General features: G+C 40.0%; 1 protein-coding gene across 2 annotated transcripts in view; it reads left to right on the top strand.

Moving 5' to 3' along the window:
• Window positions 1–24979, top strand: part of atrx (ATRX chromatin remodeler) — a 30722-nt gene extending 5743 nt beyond the window's left edge. The window contains exons 11-34 of one of the 2 annotated variants that reach the window (XM_088343369.1): window positions 75–254; window positions 342–456; window positions 898–994; window positions 1658–1834; window positions 1976–2117; window positions 2215–2324; window positions 2475–2621; window positions 2694–2871; window positions 3302–3439; window positions 3510–3685; window positions 3773–3890; window positions 4824–4954; window positions 5113–5207; window positions 5326–5465; window positions 6203–6353; window positions 6490–6590; window positions 7203–7311; window positions 7408–7585; window positions 7704–7895; window positions 15283–15432; window positions 19433–19543; window positions 21584–21679; window positions 21760–21888; window positions 22824–24979. In XM_088343369.1, coding sequence (XP_088199495.1) covers window positions 75–254; window positions 342–456; window positions 898–994; window positions 1658–1834; window positions 1976–2117; window positions 2215–2324; window positions 2475–2621; window positions 2694–2871; window positions 3302–3439; window positions 3510–3685; window positions 3773–3890; window positions 4824–4954; window positions 5113–5207; window positions 5326–5465; window positions 6203–6353; window positions 6490–6590; window positions 7203–7311; window positions 7408–7585; window positions 7704–7895; window positions 15283–15432; window positions 19433–19543; window positions 21584–21679; window positions 21760–21888; window positions 22824–23048 — 3386 coding nt within the window. In that variant the 3' untranslated portion in view covers window positions 23049–24979. Of the gene's footprint in view, window positions 1–74; window positions 255–341; window positions 457–897; window positions 995–1657; window positions 1835–1975; window positions 2118–2214; window positions 2325–2474; window positions 2622–2693; window positions 2872–3301; window positions 3440–3509; window positions 3686–3772; window positions 3891–4823; window positions 4955–5112; window positions 5208–5325; window positions 5466–6199; window positions 6354–6489; window positions 6591–7202; window positions 7312–7407; window positions 7586–7703; window positions 7896–15282; window positions 15433–19432; window positions 19544–21583; window positions 21680–21759; window positions 21889–22823 lie in introns of both variants that reach the window. The other variant, XM_088343367.1, reaches the window with a different exon arrangement.

Genomic DNA, 24979 nt, shown 5'->3' with positions numbered 1-24979 from the left:
AAGTCCTTAAAACGTGTTTGAATTTAGCCATGAAAAAAGATGTATGAACCCTGTAATATGTTCTTGTTCTGTAGACAAAACTACAGAAGAGTCCGGTTCTGATGTAGAGGTGAAGAAGAGTGGTCGACGGCACAAGTTGCTTCGGCATAAGCTCTCGCTTAGTGAGGCAGACTCGGATGATGCTGATAGCGATAAAGATGAAAAAGAAGAAAAGTCCAAAAAGGTGTCCAAGAAGAAAAGAGAAAAGAAGAAAGGTTAACACATTTGTCATTCATCAACCATTGTGGTCTCCGTATTTTTTTCATGAGAATGATGACAACCTGTTGCCTTGTGTTTGGCAGTTGAAAGCGACGATTCGGCCGATTCTGATTTCAAGAAGTCAGAATCAAGTGACGAGTCGGCGATGAGTGAAGAACTCAGTGCGTCAGACAAAGAAGAGAAGCGCCGGAAGACAAGGTAGGGGAATCCAATTCAATGTGACTGATTTCTTTGCAGCATGGCGTGCAGTGGTTAGTAGTGTGCAGCACAGTCCTGAGGTCGTGAGATCGAACATTTCTGTGTGGAGTTTGCATGTTTTCACCGTGCTTGCGTGGGTTTCCTCCAGGCACTCTGGTTTCCTCCCACATTCCAACAACATGCATGTCAGTTTAATTGGCCGGTCCAAATTGTCCCTAGGTGTGAATGAGCGAGTGACTTGTCCGTCTCAGTGTGCCCTGCGACTGGCTAGCAACCGGTTCAGGGTGTCCCCTGCCCACTGCCCGAAGATAGCTGATATGGGCTCCAGCCCCCCGCGACCCTACTGAGGATAAGCGGTGCAGATAATGGATGGATGGATGATTTCTTGACTGTGTTTGGAATGTAGCCTCACTCAGAGAAATAATTTGTGTATCTCTATAGGTCCACAAAGAAGAAGGAAGATGAGAAGCAGAAAGGTAACAAACAGAAGAAGAAAAGACGCAGGATCAAAGTACAGGATTCTTCCAGCAATGAAAAGGTAATTTAGAACCCATTAGAGCAGGGGTGTCAAACTCGTTTTAACTCGGGGTCCACACGATAGAACAAACATTCTTTTAGGGGCCGGACTAGTAGATTAAAGAGAAAGTAAAAGAGAGATAAAGAAATATGAAAAAAGAGGGAGGGAAAAGGAGAGAGGGCGGGACAAAGAAAGAGAGAGGGAGAGAGCGTGAGAAACAAAATAGATAAAAAAAGAAGTTGTGAGAGAGGGGTAAAGAAAGGGAGCAAAAGAAAGAAAAAAAGGGAGCGAAAGAAAGAAAAAGCGAGAGAAAAATAAATACAAGCACAGTATCTTTGTTCGAGGCACCTTTTTTGGCAACTTTAAGTTAACATATTTTATAACAGTGAGGCTTAATTATTAAAAAAAAGATCATGCTAGCTTTTGGCGCATATGTAGACACCCCAACTTCATTGTAGTAGTTGTTCTGTGGAGTCTGAACCGCAAAAACTTTGAACACGGAGTTGCAACATGTACAGTCATGCGTCAAGCACCAAAACGTGCTTTTAACTTCTCTGGAGTGTGTCAAAGGGATTGCGGAGGTCACACAATAATCGAAGGGCTTGCAGGCTACTGATCAAGGGTAGCCTACCCACCCCGCAGGGCCAAAGATCTGAGAGTTTCCCTTGATGTGGATTTCCACAGAGCGGAGAGGAAGATGGCGACGACCAAGATGACGAGGATCGCAAAGGGCGCAAAAAGATTCGCAAAATCCTCAAGGATCACAAGCTGCGTACGGAGACGAGGGATGCCCTGAAAGAAGAGGAAGACAGGAGGAAGCGGATAGCAGAAAGAGAGGAGCTAAGGAAGAAACTCAGAGAGGTAAAAATTAAGTACTGTTTTTTTTTATGGCTCAGTAGTAAGTAATGCTTTGTTGATTGGTTTTATAGTCATATTTTACTCTGTCAAAACCGCATAAAATTCAATATAGTGGATGCATTTTATTTCCATTTTTGTTTTCAGACAATTGTGGTGGAAGAGTCTTCTCAGGTGACGTGTCCCATAACGACCAAGCTGGTTCTAGATGAAAATGAAGAGACCAAAGAGCCACAGGTGCAGGTGCACAGAAACCTAGTCACCAAGCTCAAACCTCACCAGGTCGATGGTAAGGACAAGGGAAAGAAAGCGGACACATTTTCGCTGTTTACTTTACAGTAAATCATGCTGATAGAGAGGCCTTGTCGTTTTCATCACGTTTACAGGGGTTCAGTTTATGTGGGATTGTTGCTGTGAGTCTGTGAAGAAAATTGAGAAGTCCCCTGGCTCTGGCTGCATTCTTGCTCACTGTATGGGTCTTGGAAAAACCCTTCAGGTATGTGGAAGGGGAACATGTGATTAAGTGGTTAAGAAAAGATAATCGTGTGAATACGATCCTAGTCTTCTCTTTTTAAGGTCGATTGACTATTACTTACCTTCAGTTATCTTTGCAACATGTTCAAGCAGTTTTCTTTCTCTCCTGTAGGTGGTGGCATTTCTTCATACTCTGCTTCTATGTGAGAAGCTCAATTTCTCAACAGCACTGGTGGTGTGTCCTCTCAACACAGTTCTTAATTGGGTCAACGAGTTTGAAAAATGGCAACATGGAATGAAAGACGATGAGTGTTTAGAGGTAATTCATTTGCTCAGTCAGCTGCCAGTTTCCGAAGCTTCTTTGGAGCATTAACCCTGGTGTGTTTGACAGGTGACAGAGCTGGCCACAGTAAAGAGGCCGCAAGAACGAGCGTTAGCACTCCAGCAATGGCAGGATATGGGAGGCATCCTGATCATTGGCTATGAGATGTACCGAAACTTGACACAAGGAAGGAACATCAAGAGCAAGAAACTGAAAGAGACATTCCAGAAGACTTTAGTTGACCCAGGTATGGTATTGCATCAGAATAAAGAAACTATGTAATTGAGTTATTTGATACTAATACAAGGATCTTTTAAAATAAAGATGTGTAAAGTCATATTTTTTTTCCATAAATGTTCGGGGTAAATGTTTATTGGACTCATTTGCAACTGAAAATAAAAAAGAATTGTGTTTTTCTTGGTTAACTAAAAAGTATTAATACAGAAGAGAAAAACACTTTTGATTTTTACAAACTTTTAACCTAAATTGAAACTGCTTCCTTGATTCACGCTGCTAGCTTGCCTTGCTTTACAGTCTTTTTTAATATATTTTCTTAAAATCTTTCGAAATCTAATATTTTTACATGGACCACACATATTTTCCCCGATACACAAATTAGTGAATGAAATGCCTTGTATTCACACTTTCCTTTAATTCCCTATTTATTTTCTCGTCAGGCCCCGATTTGGTGATTTGCGACGAGGGTCACATTTTGAAGAATGAGGCATCGGCTGTGTCCAAAGCCATGAACTCTATCAGGACAAAGAGAAGAGTTGTTCTTACCGGGACACCTTTACAAAATAACCTCATTGAATGTGAGCTTGATGATATTTGTAGTTGATTCCTGCGAATCGACGATTTTCTTACTCACTTGTCCCTGATCAGACCACTGCATGGTGAACTTCATCAAGGAGAACTTGCTGGGCTCAGTTAAAGAGTTCCGCAATCGCTTCATCAATCCTATCCAGAACGGGCAGTGCGCAGACTCAACAATGCAAGACGTCCGCATCATGAAGAAGAGAGCACACATCCTGTATGAGATGCTGGCCGGATGTGTTCAGGTAACACACACACTAACACACTCCTGGGGTATTCTTGGGTTTTTATTAATCTGAGTTCTCTAAAAGTATTGTTTTTTTCCTTCCCAGAGAAAAGATTACACTGCACTGACTAAGTTCCTGCCTCCAAAGCATGAATACGTGTTGTCTATCAGAGTAACTCCACTCCAATGTAAACTCTACAGATACTACCTGGAGCACTTTACTGGTAAGATGCAGGCTGCCTTATACTTTCTTGCCCATTCACAGATTTGTCTTTTTAAAGCTAAGATGACAGTTGAGTTCACTTTTACTAAGTACAAAGGCAAATAACCAGAAATTAAGAGTTGAACTAATTTTGTTTTAGCTTCAAGTGTTGACTTCTCTGGGTGACACTTGTTAGTTTTGTCCTCTTTTGCTTTAACAGCAGAGTCCTTCTTCTCTCACTTTTTGGTGCCTTTTGTTTAGTCGTTTAGTGAACTTTCTGCCATAGGCAAGGTTAAAGCAAGCTTCCCCACATCTCCATAATGTAGAGTTCTAGAGAAAAGGAAAGGGCCATACAGCAAATTCAAATAGACTGCAGGGGAAACTCTAAATGTTATTACCAAAAAAGAAACAAGCAGTTGAAGGTTTGGTGATTGTAAGGACTAATAAGGTCAGAGAGGTGGTTGTTCCTGCATGTGGTTCATTAGCAGCCTTTTTGTATACAGTCCTGATGTTGTGACTACAACTGCTGACCTCCATAGTTGTATTTTCGCCCACCCCGCCCTCCTGGCAGTCTGTTTCTCCCATCAATAGCCCAAAATAGTTGATACTGATGCTGAGTAAGTGTTGAGGGAATTATGCATTCTTTCAACATACTATGTATTGACTTTATTGTATTTAGAAAGTTGAGGGAAACAATCAATGAAATCATATTCTTTTTAAATATTGTTTTTTTGTTTGACTGGCACATCATTTTGCTTATTTTATATATACTTTATTTTAAAAAAGGGTAAATAAATAAAACTTATGGGAAATGTAGTGAAAGTATTTGTAAGTCAACAATATATTGTTGGTTTTTTTTTTGCTCTGGAATTGTTCCATTCTTTATATTCTTCCTACCATGGTCTGTTTGAAAGACAAACCTTTAGTCTATCGCACCCTCTCCCTCATGTTGCAGGTGTGGGGAATGCTTTAGAAGGGGGGCGAGGCCGCGCAGGGACCAAACTCTTCCAGGATTTCCAGATGCTCAGCAGAATTTGGACCCATCCCTGGTGCCTTCAGCTGGATTACATCAGTAAAGAAAATAGGGTAGGTGGGGAAAAACGAAGCGAGACAAAGAGTCCTCGCTGATGCTATGTACTGGGAATATGGGAGTGAGGATCATCCACTTTTTCCAAAAGAATGCACTTGTGTGCTGATTCACTTCACTGTTTGAATTTAAGCTGAATGCTTAACTTCCCTTTCAGGGTTACTTTGACGAAGACAGCATGGAGGAGTTCATCGCCTCAGAAAGTGAAGAGTCATCTCTTAGTTTAAGTTCAGAGGAGGAAAAGCAAAAAAAGTAAATGTTCCTCTTTTTTGTATTGGATATTAATAAAACGAGACTGGTTTGTCCTCCCCCTGTTCTTCCATCTGTTTCTCTCGCTGACCCTGTGTCCTCTGCTGTCCCTCCTTAATAGGAAAAAGAAGAAAGGCAAGGGAAAAAAGAAAGGATCTGATGACTCTGATAGCGATGATGTGGAAGTTATCAAGGAGTGGAACAGCAGTTCTCGGGGCAGGAATGGAGAGGGTAGAACCAGACCTGAGCCCGTAGAAGAACGTGAGTTTTAAACATTGAGGAAAGGTTGTCAATTGTTTGTTTGTTTGTAAATGATTCAAATTGAATCTTTTCTTCCGGCGCCGTCACGAATGGCAGCCACTCCAGCAGCTCCCGTGTTATTTTCGATTGTTCTCGATTGTTCTCAGCTCAGGGATGCTGCTGGAAATGTGAATTTCCCTTCGGGGATGAACAAAGTATCTATCTATCTATCTATCTATCAAGCATTAATATGTTCATCTAGGAAACCCTAGATCAGGGGTGGTGAACACGTGGCTCTAGAATGCAGCTCTTTGCCCCATCATATTTTCTATATACTGTGGCTCTTTGCTTTCTTTCATGTTTAGTTTTTTTGTTTGTATTGATGGTGGACACTTTCCTTGAAATCAACACAAGAACAATACTTGTTGTATTGTAAGGAGAAGAGTGTGTTATGGGAAATAATGTGTTTTTAATTGCGTGTGTTTGTGTGTGTCCGTCTGTCATGGCAGGTCAGTGCGGGGTGTGGCTCTTTGACTCTCACAGTTAAAAAAATTCGGCTCTTTGTGTCAAACTTGTTCGCCACCCCTGTCGTACATGAACATATTAATGCTTGACAACCTACCGGGGAATATGTAAACAACCAGAGGAGCTATAAATAGCTACATGTGACTTAAAAGCTTATAAGCCTACTGAGGGAATCCATCAATTTTGCTGTTTACAGACATGAAACTTATTTGTATTTCTTTGTTTTAAAGAAGAGCAACGATCCGGATCTCCTTCAGGGAGCCCCACTGCCGACTGGCACAAGGAGTTTGTCACTGAGGCAGATGCAGAGATTTTGGAACATTCTGGGAAAATCACGATCCTTTTTGAGATCATGCGAATGGCAGAGGAAGTGGAGGATAAAGTGTAAGTATGTCCATGCTTTTAGGATATCTGCACACATCTCTGGAATGTGCTGTAGCTGTGTTCCCGGTTTGTAGTGTAACTGGATAGCATTTTGGAAAGTAAAGTGACACCCAGGAATGTTGGTGCCCATCCACAGGTTGGTGTTTAGTCAGTCTCTTATCTCTTTGGACCTGATTGAGGATTTCCTGGAGTTGTCTTGCAGAGCCGAAGATGAAGACAAGGTTTCGCCGTACAAAGGTAGGCTTTATGCTTCTGTCTCCACATGTTTTTCTATTCGAGAAGATCTCATTTGGCTCTCTTCTGGGGCTGTTAATTACTTCACTGAATGATCCTAGCCTGTATTTGCCTGTGATCAGCTTCCCACTGAATGTTTTTCTTGTGATGTTGCTCTTAGTCACAATATTATTAAAGAATCAAGTAATAATGCTAGAAATAAGTAGCTGAATTCCACAGAGCTGGATACTTTCTTGGGTCGTATTTTCCGTGCACGCCAGTGGCAGTGGTGTTAGGTCAAGTTCCTAATTTAAAGTTTTGCAGCTGTTTTTACTTTTAATTTGAAGATGACTGGACCTTGACTTTTTATTCCACCGAAAATGTTTGCTCAAGGGTTTGTAAATTGTAATGAAAAAATCACAGTACTCTAATTGGAAACATGTTGAACTTACTAAAGGGGGTTGCCATCGTGAAGGTTACATACGAAGGGCCTTCATCCGCTGTAGTCGTTGATCTGCTCATACCAAAACCAGATCCTCTTGGATAAGAAACGGATGGTGACATGTGCTGTTGAAAGTTCCTCAGTGGTTTGATGATCACACTAAAAGGTTTTCTTTTTGTCGTGTGTTTTTGAAGGTGAAGGCAAGTGGTACAGAAATATTGACTACTATCGCCTGGATGGATCAACTAATGCGACAACTCGTAAGAAGTGGGCTGAGGAGTTCAACGACCCTAGCAACACAAGGTGATTTTTTTTTTTATTTCTTGATTTAGTGTTTGGATATAAAAGAACAAATCTGCCATAAGCCATGTGTTTTTTTGCTTCCCCAAAACGTTCCAGGGGTCGCTTGTTCCTTATTTCCACACGAGCTGGCTCCCTGGGCATCAACCTGGTGGCAGCCAACCGAGTCATCATCTTTGATGCCTCCTGGAATCCCTCATACGATATACAGAGTATATTCCGGGTCTATCGCTTCGGCCAGGTGAAGACTGTTTTCGTCTACAGGTTCTTGGCGCAGGTAATTTTGGGAATACTTTTATCTGTCTTTTTGTTTTTTTGGCAGATCATAGGTTCTTTCGAGCTTTCCAGACAGACATGATTATAATTTTTATTGGACTTTATTTTGTTTCTCTAAGGGCACAATGGAAGAAAAAATATATGACCGGCAGGTTACCAAGCAATCTTTGTCCTTCCGAGTGGTGGACCAGCAACAGATTGAAAGGCACTTTACCATGAATGAGCTGGCAGAGCTTTATACTTTTGAGCCTGATATGCTGGACGATCCCTCAGAGAAGAAAAGCAAAAAAGCCACACCAGTGCTTCCCAAGGTAAGCCCATATTTTTTTACTAGCCCTGTTTGTCAGACCATAAATTTGATTTACTGTAAAATTCTGACTATAAGCCGCAACTTTTTCCAAGCTTTCAACTGTGGCTTATGCAACAATGCGGCCAATAATGGCCAGTAATGGTAAAAGTGTGTTTTGGTGTACATATTTTACACGGTTGGACTCTATGGATTGTCTTTGATGTCACGAAACCATTTTCGGAGTCATTCAAAAAGGTTAAAGGCGGCCAGGAGACGTACTGGTGAGTTACGATGGCTTTATTGTTTTCGGGTATCTTTTTACATACTGATCCGGATGTTTCCCTGATGAGTATATTTTGAAATGGTCATCATTGTTTGAATCCCAAGAGTTTGCACTTTCCAATGATTTGTTGCATGACGTAATTCAGTAACTGGTGACATCGTGCAGACACGTATTTGTTTATCAAAAGTCCGACGGGCCATCAAAAATATCAAGGGTTAAGGTACCGTATATTATTAAAACTATTTCTCTGTACCATCTTTCTTGGTAAATATCTCATGTTTGAATGTGGTCACGTGCAGCTTATGTATGTACAAAATGTTTTTTTTCCTTTTAAAATCTACTTGGTGCACCTTATAGTCCAAAATTTACAGTAGTTTAAATCAGATGTGTGATTTGTTCTTTGTCATATTTGGTAACTGTAAAGAAAAAGATGTTCATGTGTGAGTGAGGGATACTGTTTGATTTAATGTGCCCCGCTATTTTATTCACTTTGACAAATACAAGATAAGCAAAGTGTGAATACTAAGACAAAGTTTGTCATATTTGATGGGTTAATCAAGGTGTATACAGCCCCATTTATTCACTTCTAACCTTCTTGAATAATACTTTTGACGTATTTTGCTGTCAACAGCACTAAAGGTGAGGCAATAAAAGCCAAAATATTCATCTAACATGAGTTGACCCGTGTAAATTAATAAATGACTCCACCATGTTTAATATCTAAAATATTTGCTTTACCAAAGAGATGATGTTGCGTTTATTTTAGATATATTTTTGTTAGCCATATGTGAAGTTTAGTCCATAATTTATTTGTTGTACTTTAGAAATGTTGCCCCTTCAGATCATTTCTGCAACTGCTTGCGTTTATGTTGTTGTTGTTATTGTCATTACGCTATGCCTTTTAAGAAGAAACGTTTTTCCCCGCCCACTTTTCACATTGTTATTTAGACCCACTGGGTTTTAATGAGAACACACTACGCTCGCATGAGCCTTCCAACACAGCACAGCTGCGCGCATCTGTTTACTGCTATTTACTAAATAGCCTCCTTGCAATGCGGCTATAAACCTGCATATTTTCCTCGTTCCTTGTGATCTGTTAATGTTGTTGTTGATCTCTTAAATGTTTCTTACGCCACCATTTTGTTTCTATTATTTTATTTTTAAGACCTCACAGTTGATTAAATGTTTGGTGCAGTGTTACAATGTTCTGATTTAGGGTATTACTTAAGTTTTCTTACAAAGATTTTTACGCAAGATTAAAAAAAAACAGAAACAAACACAGCTTCTGCAAACTATTACACTTAGCTATATGTCACAATTTTGACAATACACAATTAAAAGCAACTTTGAGCATTCTCAAGATTAATTGCCAGGCAGAAGCCCTGAATCAACAGACCATGGAATTGCATTTTATGAACTCAATGTATTGCTCATAGGCGTTTGATGAGCTACATACATTTTGATGTTTATGACACTTTGAGACTTGTCAGCATGTTTCCCTTTTTTTTTTTTAATTGTGTTGAGCTAGGCGTTAAAGTAATTGATGATGTCTATGATGACAACACAGTTGAAAGAATGATGGAAGGAAGTCTGTCTGGATTCATGCGAAGATGAGTCAAAATGACCTTTTTTTTTTGCATAGACAAGTTTAGTCACTCTGCAATTATCAGCGACACATACACAAAACTCATATATAATATGTTGCCACTGGTACCAAAGCATTGGCCTTTTGGCAACTCTTGCATCCAAATTTTGATCTTTAGTTGTTACTGAACTTCCCCTAATTTTATGTACGGCATCTCGTCCCCATGATCTGTGCAGCCATCTGTTACGCTGACTCACCTTTCTACTGCTGCCTGTTCAAAGCAAACCCCGTAAAGTTGTTTTTCTTATCCTCCCATTGCACTCCCTGCGCCTGATGAAGGGTCATTATTTAAACCCCTCTCTTAAAGATGTCTCTGTGTTCTTCAGAGAAACTAATTGAAGACAAAAGATTCAGCCGCGCTTACCCCTAATAACAAAGAAGGTTGCGCGTCCCAGACATGAGTTTTGACTTACCACCCCCATTCCAGACATAACCTATTTCCTGCTCATCGGGCTCATCTTTGCAGCGAGCATCTACTCATTTGGACAAGTTAAATCAGTATCCTATCTGTTAGAGCTGGGCAATTAATTGAGTCAATTCAATTAAATTATCAGTTTAAAATTAAAGTATCTGAAAATTGAATCCTTGTAGGAGTTTGAGTTGAATTTAAGTTGGCTGATGCTGGTGTTTATTATTAAAGCATTGTTACCAACTACTAATTGCAGCCTTTAAGCAAGTTGGTCACAAACTATGAGGATCAAATTTTTTTTATTAAGCTTTGACTGTTAAATTGGTTTTAAAATGGATTTAAAGTTTCTGCTAAAAATCATGATCATTTTGTCACAATCGTTTCTCTCCAATCCTTATGGAGTGAAATCACACTGCAGTGACTCCAGGTAGCCGAATGTGTAACCTTATTCCAGATTCTAGCTGCAGGGAAGAGCTTACGTCGCCAAAAGTCTGTAGATATCATGCTGAAGTATTTCCATCATCAATCTTTGTTAAAAGCCGTTTCACATTAGGTTGTGATAGCTCAATTGCTTCCAATGTGCAAACTTGAAATACAATACCAGATAACCAGAGGTATCCAAAAATGCAGACAGTGCTCTGCGCAGCTGTCTTAAACATTGGCATGCCATAGCCATAACAAAAAAAATGTCATGGTATTTTACTCCAAGGTCAAAATGGTGTGCAGGAAACTCCACAGAGATATGACAGAGCCAAGCTTCCATAAAAGCTCTTCAGATTTTCTATTAAGTTCAAGCTTTAGGGATTTGCCTAATATGCTAGCATTTTGAAATATGGGCTGTGTTTGCCCTAAGACTTTTTTTTTTGTCTCTGCAATTTTTCCCCAGCATGTAGCTGTTCGATAGTTAGGAGCCCTGAATCAAGCACGTATAAACAACCTGAATTTTATATTTGACTGATCGCGAGGAATCGTCTTTCTCTGCAAAGTCTTGAGGATTGTCTTGGTTTCCTCCTTTCAGGCCCAGCTCCAAGTTTTAAGTGTGTTTCTGCAAGGAAACCTGTTTAGCACCGTTAGGTAGCAGTGTGTGTGTGTGCGTGTGTTTTACTCAAATGCAGCTGTGGGCGAGGGAGTTTTGACTGGCTGTGTTTATCCATTACAAATATCTCTGCCTTTTGCATTCCTTCTTTTGGGATCTTGTCTTTGACCCCCTGTTGCTAACACACCTGCCGTGACATCAAACTATGAAAAACCACAGTGGAAAAGGTCAGACAATTCATATGGGGATGGTGATAGACATGTGATTTATGACAATATTCCAACTGAATATGATGGAAATTTAAATGCTGTGTTACAGTTGAGAGATTTCACGTCAGCACAGTGGTGTACTGGTACCTTTCTTTACCGTGTTTTCCACACTATAAATCACCCTTTTTTTCATCAGTTGGCTGTTCCTGTGACATTCTGGAGCATCCTGTATAGTAAAAAAAAAAAATTACTGAGTGATTTATTCACATTCGGGGATATAAATATTCACTAAAAAATAAAATATTTGTATCAAGCTTTTGTGTATCAGTGTGACTTTTTCTTAACATAATTTATCATTTTTGGCATAGGGTGAGTTAGTCCTAAAAATACAGTTTGTTAGACTTCCTTATTCTTTTTCTATATTACAATGAGAAGCCTCAACTTAAACATGTATACGCATGTCCGTTACTGTACTAATTAACTTTCAAAGTGTTCTGACAACACCTCTTGAAATAATCAATTCCACTCAGACAAGTGTTACATTGCATCAAACATTTTAAATAAACAAAATTATTAAAGTCCCCCTGTGCCAGCTCTTGAAGTCCAAACGAGGCTCGCTTATGGTAATGTTTCTTTCTATGTTAAAACTTTTCATTGGAAACTGCTTTGAATAATGTTTGACTGGCACAAAGGGTCTTCTTGCCTTAACCCCTTTACAGTTCCTGTAAAATTGGCCTAAAATCCTAATCCAAGATCTACTCAAAGTAAATTGAAGGCTATTCTTGAACCGTTTGAAGAATATGGACAGTTTTGGTCTCTTTTGAAATGTAACAACACTAAAGTTCTGTCCCAAACTAAAATTATCACTGCAAGTGCTAGTAATACTGAGAAACCTGAGTTGGAACACACCGAAAAGCATGTTTTTTTATTCTCACGTGAAATCTCAATGGGGATTTTAGCTGGAAAACAGATGACACATTAGCTTGAAGCTTTACCTAGTACCTTGTCAAATTTGATCACAATCTGAAAAACTAAACATTGTATTTTACACATTTTTCTAAATGTATGCCCTGGTGTTTCCAAAAGTGGTCATTTGGACACCACCAGTTCACAGCATTTAAGACTTTGCATTTGTTTAGTTTAATTTGGCCAAATTACAGACATTGTGAACGAGTTGTGAATGTTTGACATCTCTTTCTAGAAGTAAATCCATGATTGTGCATACTTTTTATGATTCGTGTCTGTAGGATGTCACCAGTCACTGAAATAAGTCATGCCACAAATCATTGCAAAGTGCAAACTCTTGGATTCAAAAAATGAGGACCATTTCAAAATATACTCATCAGAGAAACATCACGATCAGTACACAAGACACCCGAAAACTATAAAGCCGGTGTAACTCACCATTTCATCCCCTGGCCATCTTCAACTTCTTTGAATGTCCGCAATAATGTTTTTTTTTTTACATCAAGGACAATCTATAGAATCCAACTCCAAAACACAAGGTTAGGCCGACAGATAAATAGAAGTCAGACTTAACATTTCTACTTCTTTGGACGTTCTAATATGGTATTTAGCGCTCCCCCTTAGATTGACACCTTTTACATGATTAGGGTCTGTCCATGCTAGTTTTATATATGCACAAAGCCTAAAGTTACATTAAAATCGCGTCTTCCTCGACCAATATATTCCACGTGTCTCGCTCTTACTGCTGAGGCGCCCCTGGGATGACGCCACGCTGTGCCATGTATCACTTGCACTCGCTCATACCAGACAACACAGTGACATCTAGTGGTTAAATATTACACTCTGAGGCTTTAATATAAATCAGTTTTTGGTTAAAAATATTGCATGCTCTTTAAAGTAGTCTCTTGTACTGCCAGGAGTATGTATACCCCCATTTGAAAACTGTGTTGTCCAGAAACCCCAAGTTTAAAAAAAAAAAAAAAAAAAAAAAAAAGATCTCTAACTGTATAAAGATGCTTAGTCACATGCCACATGTTTTAGAAGCACCTTGTATCTCCCATTTGCTCAGAGAGTGGGTTCAAAGCTATCATTTTAGTCTGGACATCTGCCCCCCAGCAGCTTTTATTTCCAGTTCTTCTGCTGAAAAGCGATAGGTTTTCGGCATGCAGGTCCATCAGAATGCCAATAGGTCAGCTCTGATTACTTAGAATCATTAGTGGCGGCTCACATTTACACCAATCTCGCAGAAAGAATGAACCAGACCACCCTAGAGCCTACGCTTTCGGAGAAATGCATCCCAGCGTGCGCTTAGTTCCGGGGTGAGCATCTGTATTGCCATTTGACCTCCAACGCTCGTGAACATTTAACTATAAAATATTGACAACTGTAGCTCGTTCAAGAAGTTTCTCGAAAAAGGCTTTGGTCTACCCAGGTTGGTGGCCCAAGCACTTTTACCATGTAAATTCTGTGTGTATACAAGCTTGTCTGGTTGTCTTACATCTCTTAATTTGAGAGATCCAGTTTCAGCGTGTCTGGCCCACTGTTTATTTTTGCTCTTATTCTATACAGATTTGCAATCACTGTCTTCTTTCATCCCACTGCGTCTGTTTTGTATTCAACGCTTACGTTGTTCCTTTGACATCTATGTTTAATTTTGCTTTGCATTAAGACTTCACACTCATTGTCTTGAGTTTGGAAGTGGTTGGACATTGGGAGTAGGGGTTTCACGACGGAACCCCCATGTGAAGAAGTGTGCAGGGAGGTCAATGACGTCTTTACTTTCCAAAATTCCACTCTAGTGTAAAGCAAAACGAGTAATTTGAAACATGTTTATGTGAGAGGAGTTGGGCACCGTTAGCTAAATTCTAGTCGGGCATTGTATTAAATAATAATGTTGCCATAGAAACTGCCAACAAAGTTATGTTTACTTCCGAAAAACATGAAGCATGGTTTTGCCTGTTTGTATCTATGGAAAACCAAAATAAGAATGAAAAGAATGACGTCCCAAGTGAGTGGCATGAACCGAGCGATGTAAACATGTTCCATGGAGATCAAAATAGTGTTCGGTTGTTACTCCAACATCCAGGACTGGAGTTGAAGGCCTTATCTAAGACTTGAGCCCAGAAGTTGGCACTATCGTTAGCCAGTAGTTGTTGTTGTTGTTGTTATTATTGTCGTTGTTATTTAAAAAAAAAAAATTATCCATTAAAAACGAGACTATAATTCGGGTTATTTCAATTATAGACATGGTTGTGCCAAATTTCTATCTTATCCAGAGCAGATGCTCAGTAACTAGCTCTTAACCGTTTTAAGAGCTATTCACTATATTTAGCTTCTTAGCTCCCTTTACAATTCACAAGCCTGACAAAACCTTACGCAAAAGTTTATTTTCTATCAAAGTGCATAAAAACTCAATATCTGAGCTGTTTAAATTGAATAATTTGTCTCAGAATAGTGTTATTTCACATTGTCAAACACTTTTTTTGTTAACCATCTTGTTGGCCCTCTTGGGGATTTGTTCAAAGATGCAACTTGACCAGGAATGTTCGGGGATACTGTAAAATTGTGACATTCAAGTCATTTTTTTCACGGCCTGCATCGTTAACAAAGAAAATTGCTTTTAAAAATAAGGATTTGCTGTTTTTTTTTTCAACCACAGCTCCATAAAATGTTCACAGCACCGGTCACCATATGATCATCATTTCAAAATATGTTATTAAAAGGAATAAGTGTCACTTTATCCATCATCTGTCATTTTAATCAGGCGTGCATACTCATGCGAGAGTTTGTAGCCTTTAACACACAACTTCAATATTGTCTTTTGACCCTTTTGCTTGTATTTATCGATCTGGCAACCACAGGACCTCTTCCTAGCGGAGTTGCTGCAGTCTCATAAGGACCAGATTGTGTGCTATCATGAGCACGATTCCCTGTTGGACCACAAAGAAGAAGAGGCCCTGAGCGAGGAAGACCGCAAAGCTGCCTGGGCTGAATACGAAGCAGAGAAGAAGGTAATTTTGATACACACTCTGTCATATCCGTTGGAGCATTTCCTTGTCTACATTGTACCCCTGTGTTTGCTAGATTTTCTAATTATCTTCTGTAATAGAAGCCACCAGAGTACTGTAAAAGGCAACGCCTTATGCTCTTCTCACCTTGCGTAGAAAGCAATTAGCATCGTACACGCGGGTAACATTTGATCACATTTAGTGCCGTTTTGGGACACTTTATCTGAGAACATTGAAGCCTTTCACCCAATGACAATTCCACAACATATGCCAACGCCCACACTAGTCCATGAAGGGGTTGTCTCAAGTTTAACATTATCCTCCTATAGCCAGTCTTTGCACCTCCTCTCCTATTTCCCCTGTGCTGTCTTTTTGTAGGTCGAATCAAAGTGCAATTAGTGTGTTTATTTGTTAGACGTGCATGTAGAGTTGATCATGCAAGCGAGTGGGAGTAGTTCTCCCCTCTGCTCATGTAATCCTAGATTCTAATTCACTCTAATGATTATTTTTCCAACACACTTTCCCTCTTTTGCCCCCCGTGTGCTCTAAGCGGCTTTTCCCCATGCTTGTCTGCCTGTCAGGAGAACAGTGGGTTTTCCACTCGTGGGGGAACAATGGCACCGAGGTCCAGTGGCACGCTTTCAATCGATTTGGCTTTCTTCGTCAGGATTTCGTGCATGGATTTTTATTCAAGTCCTTGTAGAGGGAAAATAAAAACGTCTCATGAATTTGACATACCGCAGAGAAGAGTTGTTTGCTGCGCTGCCAAATATGAATGGATAAAAATATTCAGTTTTGAATCTTAGAAATGCTAATTAAGTAAAAAAAATGTTATCTTTAATCTCAAAGTAAGAACGTAAACATAAAACAAAAATTAAAAATGGAACTAATGCTGCAACAATCTTTTTAGATACAATCTTTTTAGTTCATGTTGTAAAAAATATGATGTGAGTTCAATACATAAATCTTTGTACATAAAGGTTAGTGTATGCTCGAAATATGTTTAACAAACCATGAATTAAAATGTGTAAGATATCAGCTCCTGCTTTTTATATGTGCCGTATGAGATTTACTTAAGTCTCTGAAGTTGGAAAGTGGATTAATAAGTGAAATTGCAACAATTTTCCCGTTATTATTAATTATTAAATCTAATGACATGCTCTTTTCTAAACTGATTAAATAAAATTCAGGACTTTTCTAGATTATCTGGTGTTTTAAAAGTTTGGCAGCAACTGTGCATGAGGATACTGCAACAACACCTAGAATTGGATTAGTCCCATTCTGTGACTAAATCAGATTCTCTCCGATACTAAATAACGGTACAGCAAGCAGATACCAAATACTAAATATTTAGGAGAAATCACTACTTTATTAGACGACCAGTTTACAACACTAAAACCTTGTCAAATGTGTATTTTGCTTTGGCCAAAATTTAAGACATTGTGAAAAGGTTGGAATTGTTTGACTTCTCTCTCCAGTAGGTAATCAATGATTGTGCACACTTGGTGCGAAAAAATAAAGCACGAGTGACGTAACACTTGTTTATTTTAGGGTCTAATCTGCATAAAATCCGTAAATCTGCGAATCGGTCTGTTTTAGATTTCATTGGCTAACCAGAGTGTCAAACATTATTCGATTCGGTTACTACTGGCTTAAAAGAAGCAATGTTTGTTTCATAAAACAAGCCTAAAATTTGGGACAAGAAACAAAAAAACTTGTTCTAACTTTTTGTATCTTATTAAATGTAGGGAGGGGCTTTGAAATGCTATGATGGGATGTTACTAGTTCTATAGCTATAGTGCATACCAGAGACAAGAGGCGAAAGAGGTGGTGGCTCTGTTGCAGTATCGCAATCCAGCAATATACAATACTTCAGACAGGGCAGAGAGCACCCAATGATCTTCTGGACTGTGTTGATTAACCTTGGTATGTTTTTCCTGTCTGGTCCCAGTGCTGCCAGCATAACACAGTGTGACGCCTTAGCCAAAATGCTTGACAACTTAAGACTTGAATACTTGTCGTGGTATTAAAAGTACCTTGTAAAACGTTGCTGGTCACAAGCATAGACGTGTGTGCGTGGGTTTGTGGTGTTTAGGCTTGCACACCTGTCCCTGACCAGGTCCGTAAGAGCCCGTCCTCTGCCTCCCACCCCTGCAAACACACACATTCACACGCACACACTCCCCGGATGGCCAGATTACAGGGCACAAGAAAACCATCTGTAGCAGAGTTTCAATTACACACAGACTTTGGTATCCTTTACTGGGACAAAACTGTATGCCTAACACACACACTCACAGGCTTAGGTCATAGAGTTGTTTCATGGAAGAAAAGAAGGAATACAGCTGTACCTCCTTATACGAGCACCTCTACGCACAAGAATTTCGATACACTGTTTTTTTTTTCTTCAACAAAACTGTGCTCACTTTATGAAAGAAAATCCGGTTCACAAGCACGCTCAGCCACCTCAACTTGGCCCAGTTTGCATATGCCCTTCCCGCTATCAGGCACCTGATTCCTTGGTTATACATGTAGAGTACCCACATTCTGCAATCCTTTTTTTTTAAAGGATTTTATTGCATCTTCTTGTGACTTTTTGTGACCTGATCCATGTGTTCCTGATAGGGAAACGTAAAGGTGTCTCAGGAAAATGAAAAATCTGACAATTGAAACTGCAAGAAATATTACAAAAACACAAGAGCAATATTTGTGTGAGTCATCTAGCTGGCGTCTACACAGGGAATTAGGGAGGTAGGTGCTGGCTAAGAGGGATGAAGTTGCTGCTTTCATTGAAAAAAAAAAACCCTCGCAGAAAAGTTGCAATTGACCGTGCAACAGCTCTCTCTAATAAGTTTTGCCTTGCACGCTTGCCTAACATTTAAAAGGGGAGGCAGTGACATATCTCCTCGGATAAGTTTTTTTTTTTTTTTCTCAAAAGACCTGTAGAAAGTGATTGTGTTGCCAGTCCCGCTCAAAGGACTAAAAGTGATGAATGAAAAATGCCAAATCTACGCTTTTCAGCACAATTTCTCAAAAGAAAAACTCAGGGGTCTTACTAGTTTGAATGTGTTATAATGTTTTAAGTGACGACTTAATTTATTTGGCTTCGGGCTGACAGCTGCCAACATAGCAAGCACACTGGTCTTTGCCCATCTCCCTAAGTGGTCGTTTCATCAAACTTCCTCATCTTAGCTTTCAGGAGGAGACTTTTACTCTACCCGTCTCTCTTGATCTGTCGTCGCATCCATGTTAAATATCCATGGGGTCTCTTGAGGGCCTGCTACACTTCATGTCTACACTTCATGTCTACACTTCATACTCCACGCTTATACTATGGGCTTAATGCACTCCGTGGAGGCTGAATATAAACAAAACAGTGCCACTGTATGTAGTGGTGGTGCAATTACACTGCGAAAATTAAAACAAAAAAAATTCCCTCAAGTCAAATTTACCCGCACCCCCCTTGACTAAACACCCCCATGCCCCAGGGGAACCCACCCCACTATTTGTGAACCACTGTAATACAGTAACAGTAAGGCTTAACAATAATCAAAAAATGTACGCCAGCACTCCTCCAACACACACCCATCCCCTACTCCCGCACCACACACACACCTTTGTTACAGTGCCTCAGGTCTCTTTGTGGTATATGCTCATAATAAACATTCAATTGATTTCATTTCTCATTTGTTATTACTGTTATTGTTTTTTTACTATTGCTATTTGAATGTGTTTTTAGACCTATTTATTTTGATCCTTTTAGGGCGTCAGAAAGGGGCTAATCATTTTTTAAATTATTTAATATTGGGAAAATACGCTCATTACAGGAGCAATTCGAGTTACAAGCAAGATCATGGAACGAATTAAGGTCGTATGGAGAGGCACCATTGTTAACACCTCTAGTCATGTCAGATTAACTCATTCTCTGCAAATGACGTGTAGACGTATCTAATATAAATCAGTGTCACTTTTCTTGCTGACAATGCTGCATTTGCTTTCTCAGGGACTGACCATGAGGACCAATTACCAAGCGAATCCCCAAATGGGCGCCTCCTCTATGTTCACCCACTTCAACATGTCTGCTTTGGCCACCATGACCAACCAGCAGCTGGAGGTAAGTAATGAGCTCCACATGCCCCTCTCCTGCCTCCCACTCTCTGTCCTCCCCCACCAACGGTGTGTCGCACCGTATTCCTCGGTCCCCGCCGCTAATTGTGACAACAGTCACGCAGCCGACAGCCCCATTCCGGCCCCCCGCCTGGATCATCGTAACGCCTCATGTCTGGGCCAGCGGGTATTTATATGCACTGGCACATCTGACTAAAGTAGCGGGAAGATCGGCGAGGGGGGCAGATGGGTAAAAATATTTGGGCTGGTTTCAATTACTTCACCCAGAGAAGGAACTACAAATCGCGATACCATCAATTGTTGATGACGCAACCCTAAAACATAGCTAGAAACAGTTAACTTCTTCCAAACACGTCTTCAAAGTGAACTTGCACATGGCGTTCCAACCAATTGAGGATTTTTTTGTTGTGATCTAGTCTACACAAAATGGATAACAAAAGTGTGCAATTAAACACAGCATGCATTAAAAACAAAAACAGCAGCCTTTTGATCAGGTAAAGTAAATAAAATCACATTAATGCAGCTTAAGTTTGATATCTTTGCAAATGTCAAACAGGTTAGTACATGGGTAAAACACAGCAGCATCCTCTTCTCTTTTGATACTGAAAGATTGGCCTGGGTGACAAAACCTAAATAATATCCCTAAGTTTCATTCAAAACATATACTGACAAAAAACAAATCACTTTAATGAAATGCTACTTTGTTACTAAAAAGTGCTTATGACAGCATTGTGCTCTTACCAGTTTACTATGATTTCTGTGTTAAAATTACGAGTGCAGTGTGAAATTGTGACTCTGCCGCTTTTAAAGGGGCGTAGGTTGGCTCTAACAGGAAATACTGCGAGGGGATTATGGCGAAGAAGCTGATTTTGCTCTTCTCTGTAGCACCTGGGGTTTAAATGTACTATTTTTTCTACATACATTTTTACAACGTTGGGAAACTTTAGTTTCCGTCATGTTTGTCCTCATACAGAAACCATATTAAAAGAAAAATCTATTTTCCTACATTTTTTTCCAATTTGTAATCATTTTGGAAAGGTGCCACGGAGCTTGCGGCTCTTGATCCACAGGTTGCAGACCCCGGCTGTAGTGGAAACTCTGCCCATATAAAAACTGGACCGAAACCTCCACGCTATATGTGTTGCTTTAACTTGGCACGTGCCCAAACTCTACTTTGCACGAACATCAATTGGGTTGATAGAGGAAAATTTGCATGAGTAAAATTTTATCTCAGAACCGTATGTACTCATAAAAAGAGCCACATCTGGCTCACGAGACCATAGGTTCGGACCCCTGCTATAGCATGTCGAGAAGTTTAAGAGAAATTGAATGAATGAGAAATTAGAAAATATTAGCGTTTCCACATGTACAACTTAAAATGCTGCACAGTCATAAAAAAGGCGGGACAACTGTTAAGTTTATCATCATCCAAAACACTGGACGATGAAAATCCGCGAAGTGCGAAACCGCAATACAGCAAGGTATTGCTGTATACTGTAATGTTCAACATACTCAAAATCACAGGGGAATATTTGCAAATGTTACATTTCTGTTCTTTGGCATATTGAAATCCCGCCAACAAGGATTTGAAGACAATTAGATTATTGAATAAAATCCGAGCTATCGGAGCCAGTAAATCTTGCATCAATTCAAAGAAAACAGACACCTGCCGGCTGCCTCTTATCCCGTGGCACGCAGCCGTTACGTTTCAACAATGTGCTCAGAATTAAATGACTTGTTGCTGGAAGCGCTGCCAGTGGATGATACAGTAAATCTCCTAGAATGAAACAACCAAATGAGCTCACAATAACTTCAGAGCTCAATAATCCTCTGCGGTTTTGTCACTATAAACAAAGCTTGATGACATTAATTGTTTCAATCCATGTTATTTGCGCAATCCCAGATATGCTACACTCAAAGTGGTCCTGCCGTTGCATTGAGGCAGAGCTTGTTCCCTATACTACTTGTGATGCTAATGGGATAAAGGCGTTCTTTTAACCAAACCCCTGTCTTTATTTGCGTACAGGATCTTATCAACCAAGGGCGACTGAAGGTCATCGAGGCAACAAACTCGTTGAAGAATCTACAACGAGATTCCCTGGAAGATACAGTTGCCAGAATTGTAAGAGCTGATGAGGTAGTGCTAGTCTTAATATTGGGAAACTGTTTGGCGTTTCAATGTGCAATCTCCTGGGTCCACAGTGGCAAGAGAATCCTGCGCTAACTGAAAACCAGGTTCAGTCTTTGGCTATGAGCCACATGGCTACTATTGATATGGAGATCAAACGCAGAGAGGCCATTTATCGAGAAACTATCACAATGCAGCAGTCGGTAAGCTCTTGTACCTCAGAGGTGGGCAAACTGTTGGAGTCGCAGGCTGCATTTGGTTAAAAAGAAATTGGGTTGGAGACCATTCTAATTGTTCTCATTTCCATTTATGAAAAAATTACATGCAGACATCAATGTGTTATAGTTTTCTTTTATATTTGCTTTTAAATAGATACACTTTTTTAGATTTTCAAACACTTCCTAAGACCCGAGCTCCTTGCTTAATGTGCATTTATGTCCACGCATGCGGACGCCGAGCTTAGGAGCTTGAAGTAAATAAGTTCCTGTTTTTAGCACTTCATTTTATATTTAGTTTTGGAGTATTTCTGTAGTATTACTGTTGTTTTTATTATTTCTGTAGTAGTATATATGTCGTATTTATTCGTGAATTTGTAGCGTTTCAATAGTATTTTTTTGTAGTATTTTTGTTGTAGACAAAGGGACAATGGCTACAAAGCTGGCACCGAAAGAACTTTTACTACTCGTATAAATGGTCACAATAATTTTGCTCATGCCTGTTGCACCTACACAGAACTTGAGCTCTTTAATGTCAGCCTATTTAAAATGATTTTTTTATATAGGTTGTGACATTCCGGAAAATAAAATTAGTCTGACTATTTATTTTGTATTTAAACTTAAGTAGACTCTCAAAATAAGGCGAGAAGACATCAATGAATATTGAACTTGCATTGAGGATCGCGAGAGTGTCTTTCAGATAAGAGAATGCCATGCCTTCCTAAAGCTCTCTTTTTATTTAATCAGAATAAATGCATCAATCAGCCTTTTTTCCCTGGCCCCATGCACATTTTTTCCCCCAAAAATGGGGTCCGTGACTCAAAACGTTTGTCCATCCCTGGAGTAAAGCTTCAATACATTAAAAATAAAAAATGTTTTATTTGCGAGCCCTCACAAATACCTAACAATACTTCTTCTGTCAGCTGATGATGTACGTCCAGAAGGTGGTGAATAACAGAAAGGTCCAAGAGCAGCAGCAGCTTGCCATGGCCAACCAGACCACCCTAATCAACATGGCCCTGCAGAACGGCATGCTGGGAGGAAACCGGCTCAGCCAAATGGACCTGCTGGGCCTTTACCAGCAGCTGCACGGAATGAATCCCCACGCTGCCATGGGAAAGAATCCAGGGCCCTCCAAGAGCCTGTAGTTCGCCGTGGCTCTCCAGGTACCGGGTAGGCTGGCGAAAACCGGGTCTATATGGGTAAGACGAGAGCCCAAGAAGACGAAGGTGGCTGGACCGACGTGGCAAAACCGTCGTCCATCACCGGGAGCCGGCGGAACCTGATGTAAAAATGACAGATTGACTGGAGTCTGTTTAGGAAACTTGTCGGAAACAAAGTGTAAATACCGCCTTAATGTTATTCAAGTTCTATATCTTCATTTTTCCATGTATTTAAAATCTAGTCTGTTATAATTTGTCGCGGCAGCGTTTGAAAGCGGTGCGTTGTTTCGCCCTTAAAGAAGGGTTTCATTGATGTTTTGACACCGTTTTTTATACTGGTGCAGTTTTAAAACCCCAATGGGACCAGTGTGGTTGGTAACAACCAGTAAATTCCTTACCTATTTAAACTTATACGCTACAAAAGAAGGCCATAGTGATGGCCTTTTTGCCCCCACCTTGAATGGGCTTTTATTTTTCACCTACACACAGCTGATATTGGAATGCTTGTGCTGTTCAAAACTGCCTGCCGGTCCCTGTGACCTTTTTAATTTTTTTGCATCGTCTTTCTCACTGTTGGCGTGATGTCGAGCATAGTATAAGGGGCAGTTCGAGAAGTAAGTCATACTTGCTCTCCCATAAAACGTCATACTCTCATACATGCACAACTTTACTCTCATACAGACACTGTCATATCGATGCACAAACACTACTATGGTCTCTCATACACACTACTATGCTTTTACACACATTACTATACTCCCGCGCATTCTACTATACTCCCACACATACACTACTATTATTCCTCATACACCATTAAAACTGCTATTACTAGGGTTTTCACACCTAGTGCTGGGGTCTGCAACCCAAAATTTTGAAAGAGCACACAAATATGTCTGGAGCTGCAAAACATTATAAGCCATCTAAAAACCTATTTTGAAATTAAAATAAAAGGTGATCAATACATAAGTTATTCATTCAATATTTAACACTTATTCTTAAGAAAACGGATCACACACAAAAACACATTTTTCCCATTTTTAGACTATTCTGAAAAATCACTAGGGAGCCACTTAGGCAGCTCTAAAAGAACCACATGCAGGTCTAGAATTGCAGGTTGCGGACCCCCGACCTAATGTAATGATCACCTCACATATCAGTGTTGTTTCTCGTCGGGTACTTTTTGTGACCAAGGCGATGCACACTGATCTGTGTGTATACGTTGTACAGTCCAACATCCAACTGGTGTTGCTCCTAGTATGTGTGAGAGTATAGTAATTACTGTGTGTATGTAAGAGTATAGTAGTTTGTGTATGACATTATAATAGTATGTATGAGCGTATATTACTGTGTATCTGAGTATAGTAGTATGTGTCAGAGTATTGTGTGCAAGAGAGTATAGTGAGAGTAGGATGTTATACGCGAGTATGATTTACTTGTCAAACGGCCTCTCATAGCATAGCACTGTGTGTCATTGTTTTACGTTCCGCTCATGTCCCTGGCGAGTTTTTGAATGACGGGCTCTCCTGATGCACAACCGATCATGCTGACCCTCCAACATCATTTGGAGTTTTACGTGAGCGTGACGAGACGAAAGCGAGCGCGAAGCGATGCGGGTTCCGTGAGGCTTCCGTTTCATTTGGTGACCGTGCGGACGACGTGCTGCTTCTTCTTGTACACATTCTGCCCAAAGGCTGTTGAAGAGGGATTTTTTGGGGAGGGGGGCAAAGAGAATATCATTGTCTCAAGGGCCCCCGTGTTTGCACAAGGTGTATTTCATATACGTGTCGACCGTTTTCGCCCTCTTACGAATGTTATGTTAGCAAATACACCACATCTGGCCATGATGATCTAATCTGCTATTATCTTGTTAAGTATTTAATATAACATTTAATAAAGTGACCAAAAGGATACTCCTA

The sequence above is a fragment of the Urocampus carinirostris genome, chromosome 9 (assembly GCF_059441175.1).
Source record: "Urocampus carinirostris isolate Australia breed hairy pipefish chromosome 9, RoL_Ucar_1.0, whole genome shotgun sequence".
In the NCBI taxonomy this organism is placed as follows: Eukaryota; Metazoa; Chordata; class Actinopteri; order Syngnathiformes; family Syngnathidae; genus Urocampus; species Urocampus carinirostris.
The sequence above is the reverse complement of the archived record's forward strand: the minus strand, read 5'-3'. Positions and strand labels throughout refer to the sequence as shown.